General features: G+C 40.3%; 2 protein-coding genes across 12 annotated transcripts in view; one reads left to right on the forward strand and one right to left on the reverse strand.

Annotated features, from left to right (window-relative positions):
- Positions 1-4,185, forward strand: part of MPPE1 (metallophosphoesterase 1) — a 32,694-nt gene extending 28,509 nt beyond the window's left edge. For all 8 annotated transcript variants that reach the window (XM_027899503.1, XM_027899499.1, XM_027899502.1 and 5 more), the window contains 2 exons: positions 534-674; positions 2,118-4,185. In XM_027899503.1, the coding sequence (XP_027755304.1) occupies positions 534-674; positions 2,118-2,300 (324 nt within the window). In that variant the 3' untranslated portion in view covers positions 2,301-4,185. The remainder of the gene's footprint in view (positions 1-533; positions 675-2,117) is intronic.
- A 1,462-nt stretch (positions 4,186-5,647) lies between these two features.
- Positions 5,648-17,971, reverse strand: part of GNAL (G protein subunit alpha L) — a 183,841-nt gene continuing 171,517 nt past the window's right edge. For all 4 annotated transcript variants that reach the window (XM_027899493.1, XM_027899495.1, XM_027899494.1 and 1 more), the window contains 7 exons: positions 17,487-17,541; positions 14,683-14,756; positions 13,798-13,856; positions 13,429-13,549; positions 12,020-12,150; positions 9,919-9,986; positions 5,648-5,939 (listed from right to left, as the gene is read on the reverse strand). In XM_027899493.1, the coding sequence (XP_027755294.1) occupies positions 5,793-5,939; positions 9,919-9,986; positions 12,020-12,150; positions 13,429-13,549; positions 13,798-13,856; positions 14,683-14,756; positions 17,487-17,541 (655 nt within the window). In that variant the 3' untranslated portion in view covers positions 5,648-5,792. The remainder of the gene's footprint in view (positions 5,940-9,918; positions 9,987-12,019; positions 12,151-13,428; positions 13,550-13,797; positions 13,857-14,682; positions 14,757-17,486; positions 17,542-17,971) is intronic.

Genomic DNA, 17,971 nt, shown 5'->3' on the forward strand with positions numbered 1-17,971 from the left:
TCCACTTTACCATTTTGTCCTTTCTGTACTGTATAGATTGCTGACAAAGCTGGTAGAAAGCCACAGTTTTCCAACACTTTGAAAGCATTGTTTTTGCTGAATTGGTAACTGCAAGAAAATGTAAAGATAAAGCATTCCGTAAAAACCTAATGGTCAGTAGTTGTTTCCTTCTGCATAAATGTCTTCACTCAAGACTGTCAGTACAAAGTTCTTCCTTAGACAAGAAAATAGCATTGCTTTATTAAACCCAAAGTTTTTCTACCTGTGATAGCAACAACATATTGCCTTTGTTCTTCTGATCTGTATGGCCAAAAAAATAAAAGCCCAGTATTTGCTATCAGGGCCAAATGGGTGTGATTAATATTGCAATATCAACACATTCTTACTGGAAAACATAACTTTACATAAAACACTTCGTAAGAATATTAGAATTGCCATAAATTCACTCTGTTTGAAGAAAGAAAAGGGGTTTGTAAGTTAAATTTTTTTTTAGCTGTGATTTAAGTTTTGTGCTTTATCATTTTGTGTTCTAGCTGATATGGTGGTTTCATCCCCGTTTGATTCTCAGTGGGCACACACATAGTGCTTGTGAAGTACTGCATGCAGGGAAAATTCCAGAAATCAGCGTCCCGTCATTCAGCTGGAGGAATAGAAACAATCCTAGTTTCATCATGGTAAGTTTTAATTTTTTTTTTTATTTTTGTCAGATAACTTTCATAAATAAATCAACATGGCAGTCAGCTATAGTTTAAAACTGATTCTACCTGTAAAAACGAAAAAATAATTAAAAAAAAATTGCCTACCCACCCAACCCACTCAGTACACTGCATCCACTTTATAAAGTACATCTGTGGGAGCCACATGTTCTGTGTGGTACAAAGCAATGCTGTTGAAGACCTAATTAGTATCTGGGTACAAGCATCTAACATTTTCTTATAAAGAGGGTGCATTGTAAACTACTGACTTGTAAAAATCAGTATTGTGCACTGAACAGTAGAAAGACTAGTTTGACTTGGTTGATTTACCAACTGTGAAAACAAGACTGTATCCACCTCAGACTCTTTTGCAGGGTGATGATGGTTTTCAGACTTGTGCATTAACCGCTTCACGCAGTGACAGCGTTTGTGACGTGCCCACAATCTGCCTCCTCATTGTCAATTCACATTTTATACAGTGTGTTGGTTATACTTGTGCAGGCGGTTCCAGTGCTCAGTATATCCTTGGAGGTAAATCAATTAGTTCCCCATTTCAAAAACAAAACAGAACTCCTAAAAACTTGGAGTAAGAAGCAAAACCTACAATCTGTTTACAGAGTAGTCTGTGACTTCAGGGGTGGGGAGGGGGAATCCTTTATGTATTTTTTTACCAGTGTTGAGTTTAGGCTGCTTAATACACAGATAACACCAAACTTCTAAATTCATTTTATGCAACTGTTAATATTTGTTGTTGAAAGTAGTTCTGTTTATTCCGTATTCCTGAGAGTAGCTGCCTTCAAACTACACACATTCTCTGCACATGCCAGACAGTGCATCTTCACTGCAAAACGAGAGGTTGGCTAATTAAAGCTGCATCATCTTCACTACTGTTTTAACTCCTCAGCCTCGGTCCATTGTAAACTTTAATTTGAACTGCAAAGTCAAGCCAAAACACAATGAAGTCCTTTGTTGCTGAAGTTCATGTTCATAATTTGGATTAGCCAACGTGGGTTTTTTTTGCTGCATGTACTGGGTAGGAGAAGGGTTCGGGAGGAGGAAGGGGCACATTCACAAAACCTAACTTTAGCTTGGAAAGGCTCCTTCCAGGTGGATTTACAGCAGCTAAAGTTAGGCTTCTCTTGAAGGCAAATCAGATGAGGAGCCCAGCTCTCTATTTACGCTAGATGGGAAGATTGGATTCTGGGCTAGTGTTGGCCTGGTGAATATTCCAGTTAGTGACCAGCACCGCAAGGTACGGACTCTTCAGCCCCCTGGAGAAGGCACCGGTACTAGGAAACTGGCCCCAACCCTTGCCACCCAACATAGGATTTAGAAATTGGAGGTGTGACAGCCGTGGTGTTTTACTCCTGATTCAGAACCCACTGTAACACAGCAAAGTGACAGTCTTCGTTTCTTTTCCAGGGCAGCATAACACCAACTGACTTCTCCCTCCAAAAATGCTTCCTTCCATATGAGAGCAGAGTCTTTACTATATACTGTGCAGCAGGTGCTCTGTTTGTGATCCTGATACTAGCTCATGTTCAGCTTCTCACTCCACCGTTTTATTTTGCTCAGCGTTTAATCAGTAAGCATAAAGCAGTATGAAGAGCCAGACATCTGCATTCAGTCACTGAAATACCAAAGCTGAGAACAGTCAAACATCAGACTATATTCATGCCAGCAAATGACCTAATTTGATTGCTAGTCTGAAGGCAGGTTGCATTTACACATACCATAGAAGTCCTATACAGCTGATATGACTACTACAGGATAAATAATTAACTGAAATGAACGTTTCATGCTGTACAAAAATACTGTATTCGACAATCAAATGAGTCCTTTTCCTGCTATAATTTTTGTATCAAATATGTATATTAAAAGTGTAACTGTACATTATGTAAATCCTATAGCCTCATCACTTGTCTGCACTAGTGTCTTACCCTGGTGGAGGCTGAATCCTGCAAACTGGAAACGTTTCTCTGTTTTATTGCTGCATGGCCCTTCTAATGTCACGCTTGAGTTCTAGGGTCAGGCAGAAACTAGACGCATCAGCACTGAGAGATGTGGATTTCCATAACCTTTTTAGGGTGTCATATGTAAGGGGACTGTGGTTTGGGACAAGAGATCTTCTGGTTCCTGACACAGTAAATTGTTAGCTGATTGTAATTTGCAGTTATCGTCTACCAGACAACAAAGGGAAGAAGCTCGTGGATCCAGTTTGCTGATACACACTTAAAACCTGCTTAAAAGAAATTAGGGTGACACCTCAAGCTGCTATTTTCAAAGAGATGTGCTATGATGAGCTTAAAAAAGAGGGCCCTATTGCATCCCAGAGATCTGTGTGGTGAGGGGCCCTCCAGTTGCCGATCTCCAGCGAGAAGGGAGGTCAAATACAGCTGCAGTAACATTATCCTATGCCTCGGCCCTCAGTCTACGGACAGATAGGGATAGGAGTGTGCGTTGTTTCAGATTCCTGCAGGGCACCAAGTCCTGTTGACTTTGTTGTAATGTCACATTTTGAACTGCACGAGAGGCCGAGGCCACCAGCTGTGCCACAGGCCCCAGCCCGGGGGGGCAGCATGGAGAAGATAAAATCTGAGCTCAGTGTCTTCACTGTGTGAAGGAAGGTGGACAAACCTACTGCTGGTCCCCACCTGCCCTGGAAAAAAACAAGAGGGAGTATTTCACACCAGAACCAGTTTTCCTGCTGATGTTCCTGCAGAGGCTGGGAGCTCTAACCTGAACTCCAGGGCTGGGGATAGTTTTAAAAAAAGACTATCTTTCGTTATCCGCTCTATTACTTTCTTTGGCATGGGAAAGAAGTGAGAGAATTTTGGGAATTTCGTTTACTATTAGCTTTTTCCGCCCAGCCTTTCACTTTTTGGGAAATATAACTAAATTGAACATAACACATTTCTGGGAAGAGGAAATGGTCATATTATAATATCTAAAATGGGACTATTTTATATTCAACTAGAAACAAGTTCTCAACTGATCTGTAGTCTGAATTTAAAAAGAGGTCTGATTGGGGTTTATAACTAATAATGATACTTACAGTAAAAAGTTAATAAAACCTACTAATTTTTATGCCAGTGTGGGGACTGTGTTAGCTCTTAATCTCTCCCTAAATTTAAAATGGAGTGGGGGGGGAATGGTCCAAAGTGTGGTAAAACACTCTAAAAAGTAATGTAGTCTAACACTTCTCTAGGTTTCTGTTATTGCAACTGTAATTTTAGACATTTGTACAGGTTATCTTGGACACAGGAAAAGTATATAGTCACAGACATAAAACACCTATGTATAAAATATAAAGCAGTGTTATAGTTACTAAAAAGGACATGCCTTATTGCTACAGCAATTCTTGCTTTTTATATATTGTACTGTACCACAACTTGTTTTGAGAATGTCATTTGCATAAATTATTCAAGTTTGAGAAATATTCACACATTTTGATTCTACAATATTTAAAATAAAACAATTTTCTAATGTGTCTCTTTATTAAAAGAGAAATAAAAATGTCATCTTGTAATTCTCTTAGGCCAGACACAAGGGTTTATACACCTTTTTTTTTTTTCATATCTTCTTTCTTGCTATTTACTTGCACAATGAAAGCCGCTGTTGGTACAAAGATTGAAGAGCTCTATATAATGGTGCTTTACACATTCACAATCGGTCTGTGCAATTGTGAAGTTCTATGAATGACCAAAGAATTACCAAACATATTTTCTAAATATAAAGGACAAAAAAAAAAAAAAAAAAAAAAAAAAAAAAAAAAAAAAAAAAAAAAAAAAAAAAAAAAAAAAAAAAAAAAAAAAAAAAAAAAAAAAAAGAAAAAGAAAACTAAATCCTTGGTTCCCATTAAAACAACACCAGGTTGCAATTTGGACACTTGAATGAATTCCAATGTTTTAAAGCTGAGACTTCAAAAGAGAAAGGCATGTTTGCTGCAACATCCGGTGACTGTAATACCTTACTTGGAAAGGTAAGTGGTTAATTTGCATAATTTATAATTTTTATACTAAAGAGCATTTTTATATAAACCAGAAAAAAAACCCTAAACTCTACAGATAAAGTTCTTACCTCCAGTCACTGCTGCAGGTAAGGTTGACATCAAGCTGTACAGCGCAATCAAAAACATACTTACATCTTAGCTCATTTTACAGGTACAGCCATAATCAAGGCACAAAGATCTTCTACAAGTATTTTTCTTCAATAAAGTTGTACAAAATAATATTACATTTTACAGTCTGTACAATATAATAAACCAGCAATAAAACAAAAAAATATATATAGGGAGAGGACTGTTGTCCAGGAATGATCGGAACTAAAAGGATCATTTGTGGACAGCACAAATAACATAAGTGAGGGTGGTAAATTTTCTGCCTAGATGCAACAGGCTGAAAAGTAGCTGTAATTCAAATGCCTGAGGTGTGCAGAGACACTTAGCTCCAAAACCCCAGAAAAATTGCTTTGTCTTCACTGTTCCTCTCATTATCTACTCTACTTCCTGTGCCAGTAACGGCTTAAAAGAGGAGGTCACTTTATCAGTTGACCTGCAACTCAGAAATGCTAAAAACTGTGACAGAGTAATAAATATTGTGGTGCTGCTACATTGTGTGTCTACTTCCTCAACAGTATTTAATAACCTGATACAAAGTGCATTAATCTTTTTTTTTCACCCATCAAGTACTCTTCAATGTCATGTTCAAAAGGAAACCCACACAGAGGGATAGGTATGACTTTAGTGTCATCCAGCTGACATACCAGTTTGAACTGAGGTTAACCTGCTGGAAAAAATTTAGCAGGTCACGTTCAGTTTAAAAAAAACAAAACCTAAGGGAACAGAGGTAGCCGAGGGGCTTAGTGGAATGACGAAGAAGTGGCATGTCAAAATAAAGCACAAAAATAGTCCCAAAAAGCATGAAGGAAAAATAACCCAAACTTGCTTCAAATCAGCTTTAAGGTTAAATAATTAAAGTAAACAAAGTGAAGAGACTGACATTTCTATAGTATATTCTTCCACCCTGTGTGGGGTAGTATCAAGAGAAAGAGTAAGGAGCAAAGAATTTAAAACCACAGGTTCCACGGTGATCCCCCTCACAAGAGTTCGTACTGGCGGAGATGCATCCTTTGAATGATGTCTCGACAGTCGTTGAACACTCTGCGGATATTTTCTGTGTCCACTGCACATGTAAAGTGTGGGTAGCAATAATGCCGGCCATCTCCGCTTGCTGTACTTATCCTCTGTGGAAAAAGTGAGGCAAAAAAACAAGAGTCAGGTGCCGTGCCATGAGAAGTTTCACATCTCAGCAGTCTATAGACTTATGGAGAACCAAGGACCCTGGGAAATTCTGTGTATAGATCACTAAAGAAGGTAAATAAAAAGAAGCAAAGACTGTGATCTGGTCCAATATGAATGACAAATTTGAAATGAAGATTAAAAAGAAGTTATGGATTTACGTACTTACAGGGTCAGTGTACTTGTACTCTGTGGGAGCCACTGATGCCATCATCAGTTGCACAAGTTATTACCATTTGCACATCACTGTGCAGCTACATCTGTGCAGCTGACAGCTGTGCAGTCTGCCGTGCAGCTGTCCCAGGAATTATTTTCTCTTCTTTCCTGGTGCCATCATGTGGCAAATTTTTGAACTCTTGTTTTAAATCAGCAACACTAAACTGAAAAGTTGTTATGCCAGCGGTGGCAGAGAACAGCATCCTACAGCTTCTGCTTCTTGAAGCTGAAGGCCTCTGAAGTTACCTTCACTTAGAGCACCTATTAATCCACCATGGAGTCCAGAACCTGGTGGAATTATTACCAGAGTGGTTGGGTTCCCACAGAGTAATAAAGCATGCACAAATCCAGTAAGCATCAGACCATGCAGAATTACATTTTCTCAAGGCTACTGCACAACTTTTTAGGTTCTAACTTATCCTCCAGCATCACTTCCCCCATGGTTATCTCATTAAAATTCCCCAGGATCTTAAAAAATACTAAAGAAAAAAAAATCTTAGTTTTGTTCTGTATAACTATAGGACTGATAAATATAAATCCATTCTAGATCATTATCTTGCAGAATACAGATGGAATGTTTTGTAAGCAGAATGACAATTCTTAGGATAGTAATTTTTATAAATATTTTCTAAATTCTACTACAAAATTACACTGGCTAAACAACAAAAGACAATGTTTTATCTTAGGCTGGCTACGTTATATATTTTTAACACAGTGATTTATTTTACATGTAGGATTGACCTTTTAAATACATGCAGCTATAGATATGCAATACTATAGACATTTAGAAGTCATGATTTACATAATTAGGTCAACAAAAAATTGCAGATTTTTGCAGGTAACTTAGGTTATATTATACATTCAACACTGACTACACAGGCATATTCCATACATTTCCTATAAATTATTTCCTTTTTACTATTCAATACCTAGTTCAAGGCTTACTCTCATGAAAAATACTAATAAGTATTTGCTTGTGTTTATCACGCACCGATTTCACTAATGTCTATGGCAATAAAATGCCCACGATGTTCTGGTGGCACCTGGTTACATAAACAGCATGCCAAAAGACATGTTTTCAAAATATTAGGGGTTTGTCTATTTTTGTCACCTGACAGCTCTGTAGTTCTCTCGTTTTAAGACAAATGCAATATTTTAACCCCTACTCAGAACTCATTTTGAATAGTAGTGGGTTACTTAGCACCAGTTCAGAGGGTAAAAAAAAAACACCTTGGGAGACAGCAATGAAATAAATACTCCCCCTTCCAAGGGGGAGTATTTAATAAAAGCATCCCTACACTGCAGGGGTCGGGATGGCCTTTTCCAGCAAGGAGCCATATGTATGTTTTGACGAAGCCTGGTCTGTGTGTCTGAACAGCAGCTCCTTCACCTCCCAGATTCAAATTTTTGAAAAACAAGCATGAACTAGAGTGGCCATGTCACTGTTTTAACAGGGGTTGCCTACAAACTGGGGATGTATTCAAATAAAACATCAGCAGCTGGAGAGCCCTGTGTACAAAACACTGAAATGGGGCTGAGGAGTAGCCTCAACAAGGAGTGCACAAGCATGTTGCCTTCATGAAAAGTCTGGGAGGAGAAACAATGTGCCTGAGCTAAAGGATGGAGAATTTCCTACAAGATACATTTCCAGGACTTGGAGACATGCTCACCAGCCCAGTCCTGAAGTGCACGAGCCCTGAGCTGGCCATGTGTCCTGCCAGCCCTCACAAGCTGCTCTCCTGACTGAAATCCGACGGTGCCCATCTTTGCCCTCCAAGCCCCCAGGAGCCATGGGCCCCAACACCAACCCTGAAATCAGGAGCTAGCGTATTTTTCATTTCTAATAATCATACACTACCCTGTAGCAATAGTTACATGCTTTAAATTTGCCAGTATCACTGCCTACAGCTGGGCAGAGTTTTAAGGGGTGCAGCACCATGGTGGTGCTTTTCACACGTATCCATGGCTTATGCAGACCTGCTACCATGACAAGAATCACAATAAAGCATAATAAACCCAGATTTCTTTGAATCATCAGACCCTTCCCCAGTCTGCACCTTGAGGTTATTTCCTCTGCCGCTTTTGTAACTCCCTCTGAAACCTTGGTCTTTCTTGCCTGACCTCATGGAACTGGAAGTCCCCATTTCTGCTTGGCCTTCTCCTCCCTCACTCTCCCCCACTACTCGGGGCACACACAGCCTGCTCTGTGGGAGGGGTTGAGAGCACGACTTCCAGTTCAAACAGTCCAAGAGTATAAAGCAACTGTTCGGATGACTACATCCCTCTGCTCTGTCATGCTGAGAAACCAGCCCAAACCCAGGGGAAAGACACACGTTATGGAGGAGATGCTCTCTGCCAAGCCCATGGCAGGTACAGACAAATGGGGGAGAAGCTGTTTTGGCCCCATGCCTGAGCCCCAGGGACTGCCTGGCAGGTGGAGGCCCCAGCCCAAATGCTTCCCCCGCCCCCAGCACCCGTGGTGTTTTATTATGTGATTGCAATGCCTAGGTCCCCTCCCCTCCCCTCCCCACTTCATAGGCGGCCTCCTTCTGTAATACCAGTGAGTCATGGCAGGTAAGGATCTTGCCCTTGATGTGTTTTTTTTTAAATAATGAAAATAGACAAAGGTGGGGAGTTTCACCTCAGTTTCCCCATTATTCGTAACTCTTAGAGCCATCCCCCTTCCAAATTGGATTCCGTCACCTGTTTCACAGTATTTCAGCATTACCACAAGAGAGATCTGGCCTGAAGTGAGGGTTTTTTGGTAACTCCTACGTTAACACAGTGCAATTTGACATTTTTCCTCAGAATCCATGAGCCTAATGTAGTGAATGGAAATCCCCAAAGTGTGAACACAGTTAATTGCTTCTTTCTTTCTTGGTGCGTCAACAGCTGTAAATCCTAACAATACTGGTAAATACGTAATGACTTTAAAATGCTTAATTTTAATGAATCAATTTGTTGTCTCAAACACACTCATATAGTTTCTTCCAGTAGGGCATGACGGATGAGCTTTGGTTCTGGTCTCTGTTACTGCTCTGCACTATGGGAACAACTCAGTATGAGTTGAGGCCAGAAGTGATGATGGATTAAATCCTCCATTTCTGATAGCAGAGCTGGGCTGTGATTGTGTGCCTGATAACTGCTTTAATCTTCAAAATGTAGACAACACCTCTTCAGCTCCAGCTTCAGAAGAAACCTTAATTGCAGGAATAAATGTGACTAGACAAGGAAACTTTCTTATGATTCTTCAAGTATGGCCATGACACCAGTCATAGGGTGAGGCAAACCTCATAACTGGTACACATCAGAAATCTTAATTAAGAATAAAATCATAAAATCTGTGTATTTTTTTTTTTCAATCTGTCTTGCTAGATGACCACTGCCAAAGTCCTTGGAGGAATGCAGGATAAAAATAAAAAAGCCTATTTGTTTACACATGTACTGCAGATGACCATTCTGAGCACTAGCACTTACTTGTGGTGTGACACTTTGCATGGCAGGTGCCTTTATATAAAATGGGCATAAAAATGTGCAAGCACTGAGGAAGGTTCTGCAAGATGGGCAGCTGAAAAGAATTAGGAAATTGCCAGACGTTGTCCTCTCCTTCTAGCTTTCTGAAAAACCCCATCAGTTTTCCCTAAATAAACTATGCCATCTGTCAGTATTTCCTATGATAGAATCACACATAAGATGAAAATTACTCACTAAAAACTCATCCCGGATGAAGAACTTGGCTCTTGTGACTTTGGGGTCTTCTCCTGCATCTGGTGTTGCTGTTCAATTAAAAACAAATGATATTAGAAACATGAAAAGCAATCATTCATCTACTTTTTGTAACAAAGGGGTTAATAAGGAGGAAGTAGGTCTTCAGTACAGAAATTGAAATGTTAATTACCTACAGAAGATTCTCAGTAGGTAATTCTAAAATGGAAGGGTACAGTAAAGCCTGACTATGCATACAACATATTTTAGGAACCTGAAAATTGCTGAAATTGTTGCAACAATGTCATTGGTCATATCACAAAAAGGCTTACTCACATCCACAAGTTTGTTCATATAGATATAAAACAAGTGGGAGTTAGGGTTTAGCTTTAATCAAAAAAAGCAGCTGAGCTGTTCAGTTTCTGCAGCAGAACAGTCTCTCCTGAAAAAAAGCTTCTGCAGGCAGGATTTTGGGTTTAAAAATGGTTGGTCTAAGATTACATTTGAAAAAATGACAGCATCAAAAGATCTTTTGATATATATGTATCTTATTTCTAGGCCCCTAGTCAGCAGAATACTTTAGATACACTGCCCATCAACTGGACTTAGACTAAATTCTTGTTGAGCAGGGGACTTGTTGGTCAGTATTGTTTGTTGGCAGAGGAAGTCATCACTATCCGGGTCATGCAACAACTATATTTACTGTAGGTGTAAAAAACAATATGCTGAAGAAGTAACCTATTCATTTCCTGTCAGTCTGACCTCTCCTCAACTAAGACACCAAATCAGATGCTTATAAACATAATATGGAAAAGGCCAGAATTTATCAGAACACAGAAACGTCTTTTATTTACAGCACTACAGGTAAAAATAAGAGCAGCAGCACAATCAACAGCATCTTGGAATTCTGTGCTGCATGCCCATGACAGCTGAAATTAAAGAATACATGAACAACTATGGGCTAAAAATAGACAGCTACTTCATATGTGAATATTCTGGATCACTCTAGATATCCACTGTGAAATCCCTCTCAGAAACACCAAAAGCTACTTTATTCTGACAACTGGCTTAGTATAAAAAAGTGCTGAAAATTCACTCAAACTCTGTTTATGTGATGTGTGTTTGAGAGAGGGAAATTTGGATGATGGAGATAGATTACTTCCAAAAGCCCTTAGCATTGCAAAACTGGTGCCAGGTTAACTCAGATTTAGCACAGTTTATTTATCCTCTGCACCTGAAATTCAGAATCACACTCCTGAAGTTCCAGACCTGAATGAAAGCTGAAAATAGCTTATTAGCATCTTCACTTCTATAACCCAGGCTGTTGCTGGTGGTTGGTGTAGAACAAAAGCCTTTTGTGACAGGTGGCTGCAATCATTACACCAAGGTCATCACTCAGGTAAGGCAGATGCTAGTGGTAAGAAAGTGCAAATTTGACCACTTTTGCTAGACACAGATCCAAGACGTTTGAGAAGCCCTCTGGGCTGGTACAAAACTGGCATAATACCAGAGTTTACTTATGCAATATATTATTGCAGTGCAGGAATCACTGTACTTCTAGAAATGATAAGAAACGAACCCACATTGATTGCTCCATTGTCACAGCTTTCTTACTATTTATTGATGTGGTTTTCCTCCATTAAAGTTCCCTTGCCAATCTGCTGGGCTTCCTGTCAGTATTTCAAAGACTGAAATTTACAGTGTTGGAGGATGAAGAATGTCTGCAAAATAAGTCTAATGAATCCCTAACAAAGTTCAGCACTGGGGGAGGCCCAGCCAGAAGCATCTGGCTGGGGGAGAGACATGCAAGGCAGCTTTGCCTTCCTGGGACTGGTGGTTGCTCCCAAAGAGGGAGAGGCAGGTGCTCTGGAAACAGCCCCCCAAATTCCTCCCACAGCAGCCAGAACCCCTTCAGACCCTGCCCATGCTGGGGTATGTCTGAGCTACTCTGCTGGCACGCTCCTTGCCTGATGAACAGTTCACGTTAAGAGACAGTGTGTGCTGGTGAATTTGTGTGTGTGAGAGAGACAGACAGAGACAGAGAGAGGAACTGTGGGCTGGGCCATGCCAGCAGGTCCAATCCCAGCATGAGGAGAAACCTTACCATCCTCAGGTACAGTATAATGCGCGTATTCAGGAAAGTAATCTTCAATTTTTGATTTCCCTGCCAAGACTTTTTCAGCCAGCATGTCCTGTTTATTCAAGAACAAAATGATAGAAATGGTCCGTAACCACCTGTCAAGAACAAACCAAATGTTTGTGTTATCTCTGACATGTTAATCAAGGAAAACATACCATGTCAATAGAAAATGTACTGGCTATCCCTGTGTGGACAGAGAGTGAAGCAGTGTGGAACATGCTTCAACAACAAAAAAAGATGACCTAAATGATTGTTTCGATCCAGTTGCATCTGTGCTGGTGCTACATTTCTAGGATCAATAAATACATTTATAAAAACTGCAGTGGACATTGCTGAAGGGAGCAGTTTTTCAAATTTTTTTCTAAATCATCCTTCGGATCTAGAGTTGGGAAAATGATGACATTTTCTAAAAGCACTACAGTCCACAAACAAACATAACCGTCTGCTTTTGTTTGGTTTTGATGAAGCAAGAAAAAAAAAAAAAGGCTGGAAAGCTGCCTTCCCTTAGACTTCTCTGTCCAAACTATTGTTCATCCCCATAGATGTTCCATCTTTTATGGTGGCCTGTATGACACCTGATGAATGAAAATAATATAATCTCTCTTTTCTTCCCCAATTAATCCATCACTGTATTGACGTGCCTTTGGGACTTGCAGTTAACATTCTTTCTCATTCCATCTTCAATCACTTCTCAGTGCAGAGCATCCTCACAGGTATGTGCTGAAAACTTCCTCACCTTATTCTGTGTACTGTTTTTACTTATTCCCTATTAGGGAATTATCTGGATTGCTATTTGGTTAGGTATCTATGATTTACATGCACTGTGACAGAATGGCAACTTAATGGCAGTTACAGTTAGATTAGACCTGAAATATCATCCCACAAGGCAGAAATACCATGCGCTCTCAGAGACGAGCCTTACGAGAGCGGCTGCCCACGCGGGGATCGAGCGCAGCAGCAGCCGGGGAGGGAATCGAATGCAACACCAACGGCTCCCACCGCTGCGTTTGAGGAGGAGATCAAATGTTATTCCGAGGATCTCTCAGTCTCAGCCAAGCAGCACAGTGATGCCAGGGAGGGGTCTCCCCTGATTCCCTCATAAGCAGCCAGCCTGGAGGGCTTGCCCCTTCCAAGCTGTCCCCACACACTGCATCATTTTGGCAGGAGTGGCAAAACGTCACGTGCACCATTGCTGTACCACGGCCCCTGCCAGGGAAGGGTGTGCACCATGGGGGCACACTGTGACCTGGCCCAACCGGGATATTTTCTCAGTAAAACAATCTGAGCATACAGTAAGGGGAGTCCTGTTTTGCAAGGAGTTTTGAACTGTAGTTAAATTGGGGAGGGTGGGTGGGAAATGAAGTTTGTTTTACCTGTTATTCCAGATACTTTTGAAAAGGTCCAGGGATTCCCGTAGTCTATTTGTGTTATTGTCTTCCCTTATTACCATGTTGTAGCTGCTGCAAGCCACAACGAAGATGATAGCTGTGACATCTGTGCAGAGCACACAAAAGAAAGAAAGAAAGAAAAAAAGGAGAGAGAAGAGAACATCTCTGTTATCCCAGCAAATACTCCTTGGGGTAACACTGCCATTACTCCTCAATCTGCCAAAAATACCAGAAGAAAATATCTGTAACACTGGACTGCTGTACTAATGAGATACTATGTGTGAATACCAATAATAAGCTGCTCACACCTCAGAGAGTAAGTCCAAAATGAAAACATGAAATATTTTTACTTACCATTAAAGCATTGGATCCATTTTCTTCTCTCATCTCTCTGGCCACCTACATCAAACATGCTGTTAAAAAGCCATAGGATGTTATATCATTTATGTGCACTAGAAAAACCACACAAAGCATGCAGCATGAGGGTTTAGCTAAAAATCTGACAGCCCCAAGGACAGAGGCAGTAAAATATTGTCTGAAAAGGAGAGAGATCTGCTGATGCTGTGTTGCATGTTAGAGACAGCTGCACAGCTCCACCTGCCCTGCTCTGCCAGGAAAAGACTACTGAACCCATAAAATGAGAAATATTCTCTTCAAGGGCAAGTGTTGGCACAGAAGTGAGTAGGGCATGTAAGACTGGACCTATGTACTGTAAACAAGGACAGGTTTCAGGGTATTTTGAAGGGTAATGGGGAGAGAGCATCTCTGTAAGGAGGAGGATATGGGGGCAGCTCTGCCCTATCAGTGCTACCTTTCTGGGGAAGAACTGATGAATGAAGGCAACCTGAGTGTGGATGTTTTACAGAGACACAGTGTAAAGATTCAGCAAACACAGAGCTTGTAGCCCTCTGGAGGAAGGCAGAATTCCCCACTGTGAGCTCTTATCACAAAAGATATGAGTTTACAATGCTATACCAATGAACCAGTTTGTAAAAGTAGCCACACGCAACCCCAGAATAAAGCATTGCTAATACACATAACTAATATCAGCTCTTTTTGCAAAGTAGGAGGTAATTTCACCAGGACCTATGGAAAGAGAGCTAAAAAACCAAACCAACCAAATAAAACCCATCCATTCCCACCCTAAGCCTACTATACCAAGAACACATGACCACAGACATCTGAACAAAGTTGTTAAAAATTAGTATGATATTCATAAATTACTATCAATAGACTTACTGGAAATTTACTTTATCTACTTGAAATCTTGTTTCAAAAATTCCTGATGTCAACACTCTGCATCTTAACAGGTCCTGGAAATGAGAACATAGAAGCTGATTAGTAAGGCTTTTTTCTAACCTAATTTTGTTTTTAAAAGCTTGGAATATTATTCTCCGTGAAAGGTCTTAAATGTTTCATTTAATTAAGGTTCAATCAGACTTTTTTGGTAAATCTGCATTTTTCCATAATGACATAGTGGATAAACACAAATATGATTCATGGCATTTGGTTTGTGCACACTCAGAAAGCAGGAGACCCGATATATGTTCTCCTTACTGCCCACTGAAACCTGTTCTTGATGGTCATACAACTTAGTATGAGATGCAGATAATGAATTCTGAAGTTACATAAAACTAAGAAAAATTTTAATCATGTTGTAAAGTCAAGTATTCAAATGTTAGAAAACTCCAGATTTACAGTTGCCCAGGCAACCTTAACTCTGCCCCCTTTTGTATTGAATGAGACAGGAATCCTATCGAAATAATAGCTGTGACTGAGTAATTAAAGCTCTATTACAGAGCACAAGGGAACAGAATTTAGGTTGTACAGAAATGTGGCATTTCTTTCTTATTTTTCAAACTAGCAATACTTTACAACTTAACTAACTTTCTTTTAATAATTAAAAGATAGCAATTTCCTCGATTCTCAAAGGAAGCAGCAAAACCAATTTATGATGCATACCTCAGGCAACTAGCTCTCCATGTGCTACCGTCATCACCAGCAGCACTTTTAACCTTGACTGTCCAGCACTGCCACTTGGGGAGTCAGTGCAAAACAAAACTGGAGGCTGGAAAAAGCTGCCAGCTGCCTGATGGGGATGAACCCCCTTGAGCAGCCATGGCTGCCTGCCTGCAGAGCACTCCCCTTCCTGGGGGAAGGGAAGGGCTGCTTGGTCCAGCTTAGCTCTCCTTGCCATGTAGCAGCTGTGAAAGCGGGGATGGAAGGAGGCAGCCAGTGGTGCAGAGTAGGAGCACAGCTTGCCTTTTTCCCCTACCCTACCATCTATTGCTTGAAGTACTCTGGTAGCTGGCAAACCCTGGCTGCTTTGACAGCCACACGGACTCAGCTGAAGGCCACTTAATTAATTCTTTTAGTTATTTTATATGTTACTGTCATTTTCTGTCACTTCCTGACATCTACTTGTTCTTGGACTCAGTTGTTATTTTGGATGGTGCAAAAAACGTTACAGAAAGCATGGGGAAAGAGGAAATTAGTGATTTTTACCAGTTAATTCAGCAAGACAACTGATACAGCATAATGGGGTGAAAGCAAAAGCAAAAGAAAATCCCCCCTTTCGAGCAAAAGTTTTCTGCCTGCCAAATAACAATGGCTTCTTCTGATCTTTGGAGACACAGGGCATTTCTTCCCAAAGGAAATTATTTGAAAGAATTTCTAGATAATGAATGACTGCTTCAGGTAGAGAAAGGCCTCCCAGGAACAAACAGGCCAACACTAACATAAATCATGAAAGCCAAAATCAGGCTTTGCTTCACTGACTTATCTCTCCAGCTGAGTGATATCAATGCTAAAACCATGAGGTTCTAAATGGAGCAAATCCCAGTGCTACTACTTTGGTCTGAAAATGTCTTGAGGGCTTTAATAATTGATTCTGTATTGGGTTGACAATACAAGTTTCACCTTATACTAGTTTTTACTGATTTCTGTTTCAGAATACAGTCAGAGTAATTGGACGTGCTTGTGGTGAGAGACCTAAACCAGGTCTGAAGGAACAGGCTCTGCTCCACATACTTCCTCAGGTGATCTCTGTCAAGTTGCTTCATTTCTCTGAATTTCAGTCCCTGATTGCCCAGTGAGATTTGGCAGTTGTATTTCTTTTAAGGGCATCCATATGTTATACACCTTGCATGGTTAGAGTGAATTATCCAGTGCAGGGATTCTCTTCTGCCACCTGTATTTGCAGTTTATGACGTGGACCCCAATCTTGGCTGAGACTGCTAGATGACAGTGGGATAGCAGCACTGAAAAATAAAGGAACGTTTGCCGAGGAGACATCCTGCCCAAGGAAATCACACAGCCAGAGCTCAGGGAAAGCAGCCGAAGACATGCAACATAGTGGAACCCTTTTTTACTTCAAGGCTGCACCACTTCAGCCTTAACATGAATGTGTTTGTCATTAGAGCACTCTATCAAGACGTATCATGGCATCTGGGAAAAAACATGTCTTGTCCTGCAAGAAAGGCTGAAATATAGAAACTATACTGCCCACAGGAGATTGGCACAGGCAGGAAACAAGAAATCTGCATGCCCGCATAGAAGTTCACAAAGTTTGCTGCTGCAACTGGTGCTTTCCCCTGAATTTGGACACTAGATCCACTGCAAGCTTTTGTCTCTGATGGACCCTTCTGGTGGACATGGGAAGTCTACCCCCGAGATCATCTCCACCACTGAAATAAAGCACTGCTGTGTAGCAAAGGCTTGTGAAGAAAACAGTAGGTTTTTACATTTATGCTTTCTGTTCCCTCTTCCATTCAATTTGTTTGCAGGACACAGAATGGGAAGCAAGAAGAAATAACAGATGTATTACAGGAATCACCGACCTACATATAACAACAGTAAAAGAGAAGCTTGCACCACTAGAAAGCCTCTTCTTCTTTAATATCCATTACTTAAACTGCTAGACCATATTTTGATATTCTACCGTATGGCCTATTTCAGCTGCAGCTGGGACTAAAATAAATTACACAGAGCATCCAGACGAATGAGAGCCTTGGTTCAGACCCTACCCCATTAGGTATACTAACCTGATCTGTGGGTGTGTAGTCATCCATGCTGACACTGTCAATTCTTTCTAAAAAGCTAGAAGAAAAACAAACATGCATTTAGATATGTAAAATACTGTCTAGTAGAAGGCTTTTCACTACCTTTTCTAGTTTAGACTCCCACTGTGAAGTAAAACACAACATGAATGGTAAAGTTATGAGCCTTGATGTTTTCCTTTATATTCCTTTAGGCTACATTTTATAAGCCAAATAAACATTTTACTCAGACTTGGTTTCACTACAGCACTTTTATACTTACCATTATATAGTACCCACATGCGGTCCAAAACACAGTTAAAATGTTATAATTTTGTGAGGTCCACTAAAAAATACTACGGCTAACCATATGCCATAACATCATATGGTTGTTAAAAGAGTTTTTTGGGTTTAAAACAGAAAATGCAGTGAAGGGGTGCCTTTATTTAGCATAATGTTAATCAAGTATAATGTTATGTTAATTATGGTCT

This window comes from Empidonax traillii, unplaced genomic scaffold (genome assembly GCF_003031625.1).
Source record: "Empidonax traillii isolate 1590-97213 ecotype Southwest subspecies unplaced genomic scaffold, ASM303162v1 scaffold672:size601241, whole genome shotgun sequence".
Taxonomy (NCBI): Eukaryota; Metazoa; Chordata; class Aves; order Passeriformes; family Tyrannidae; genus Empidonax; species Empidonax traillii.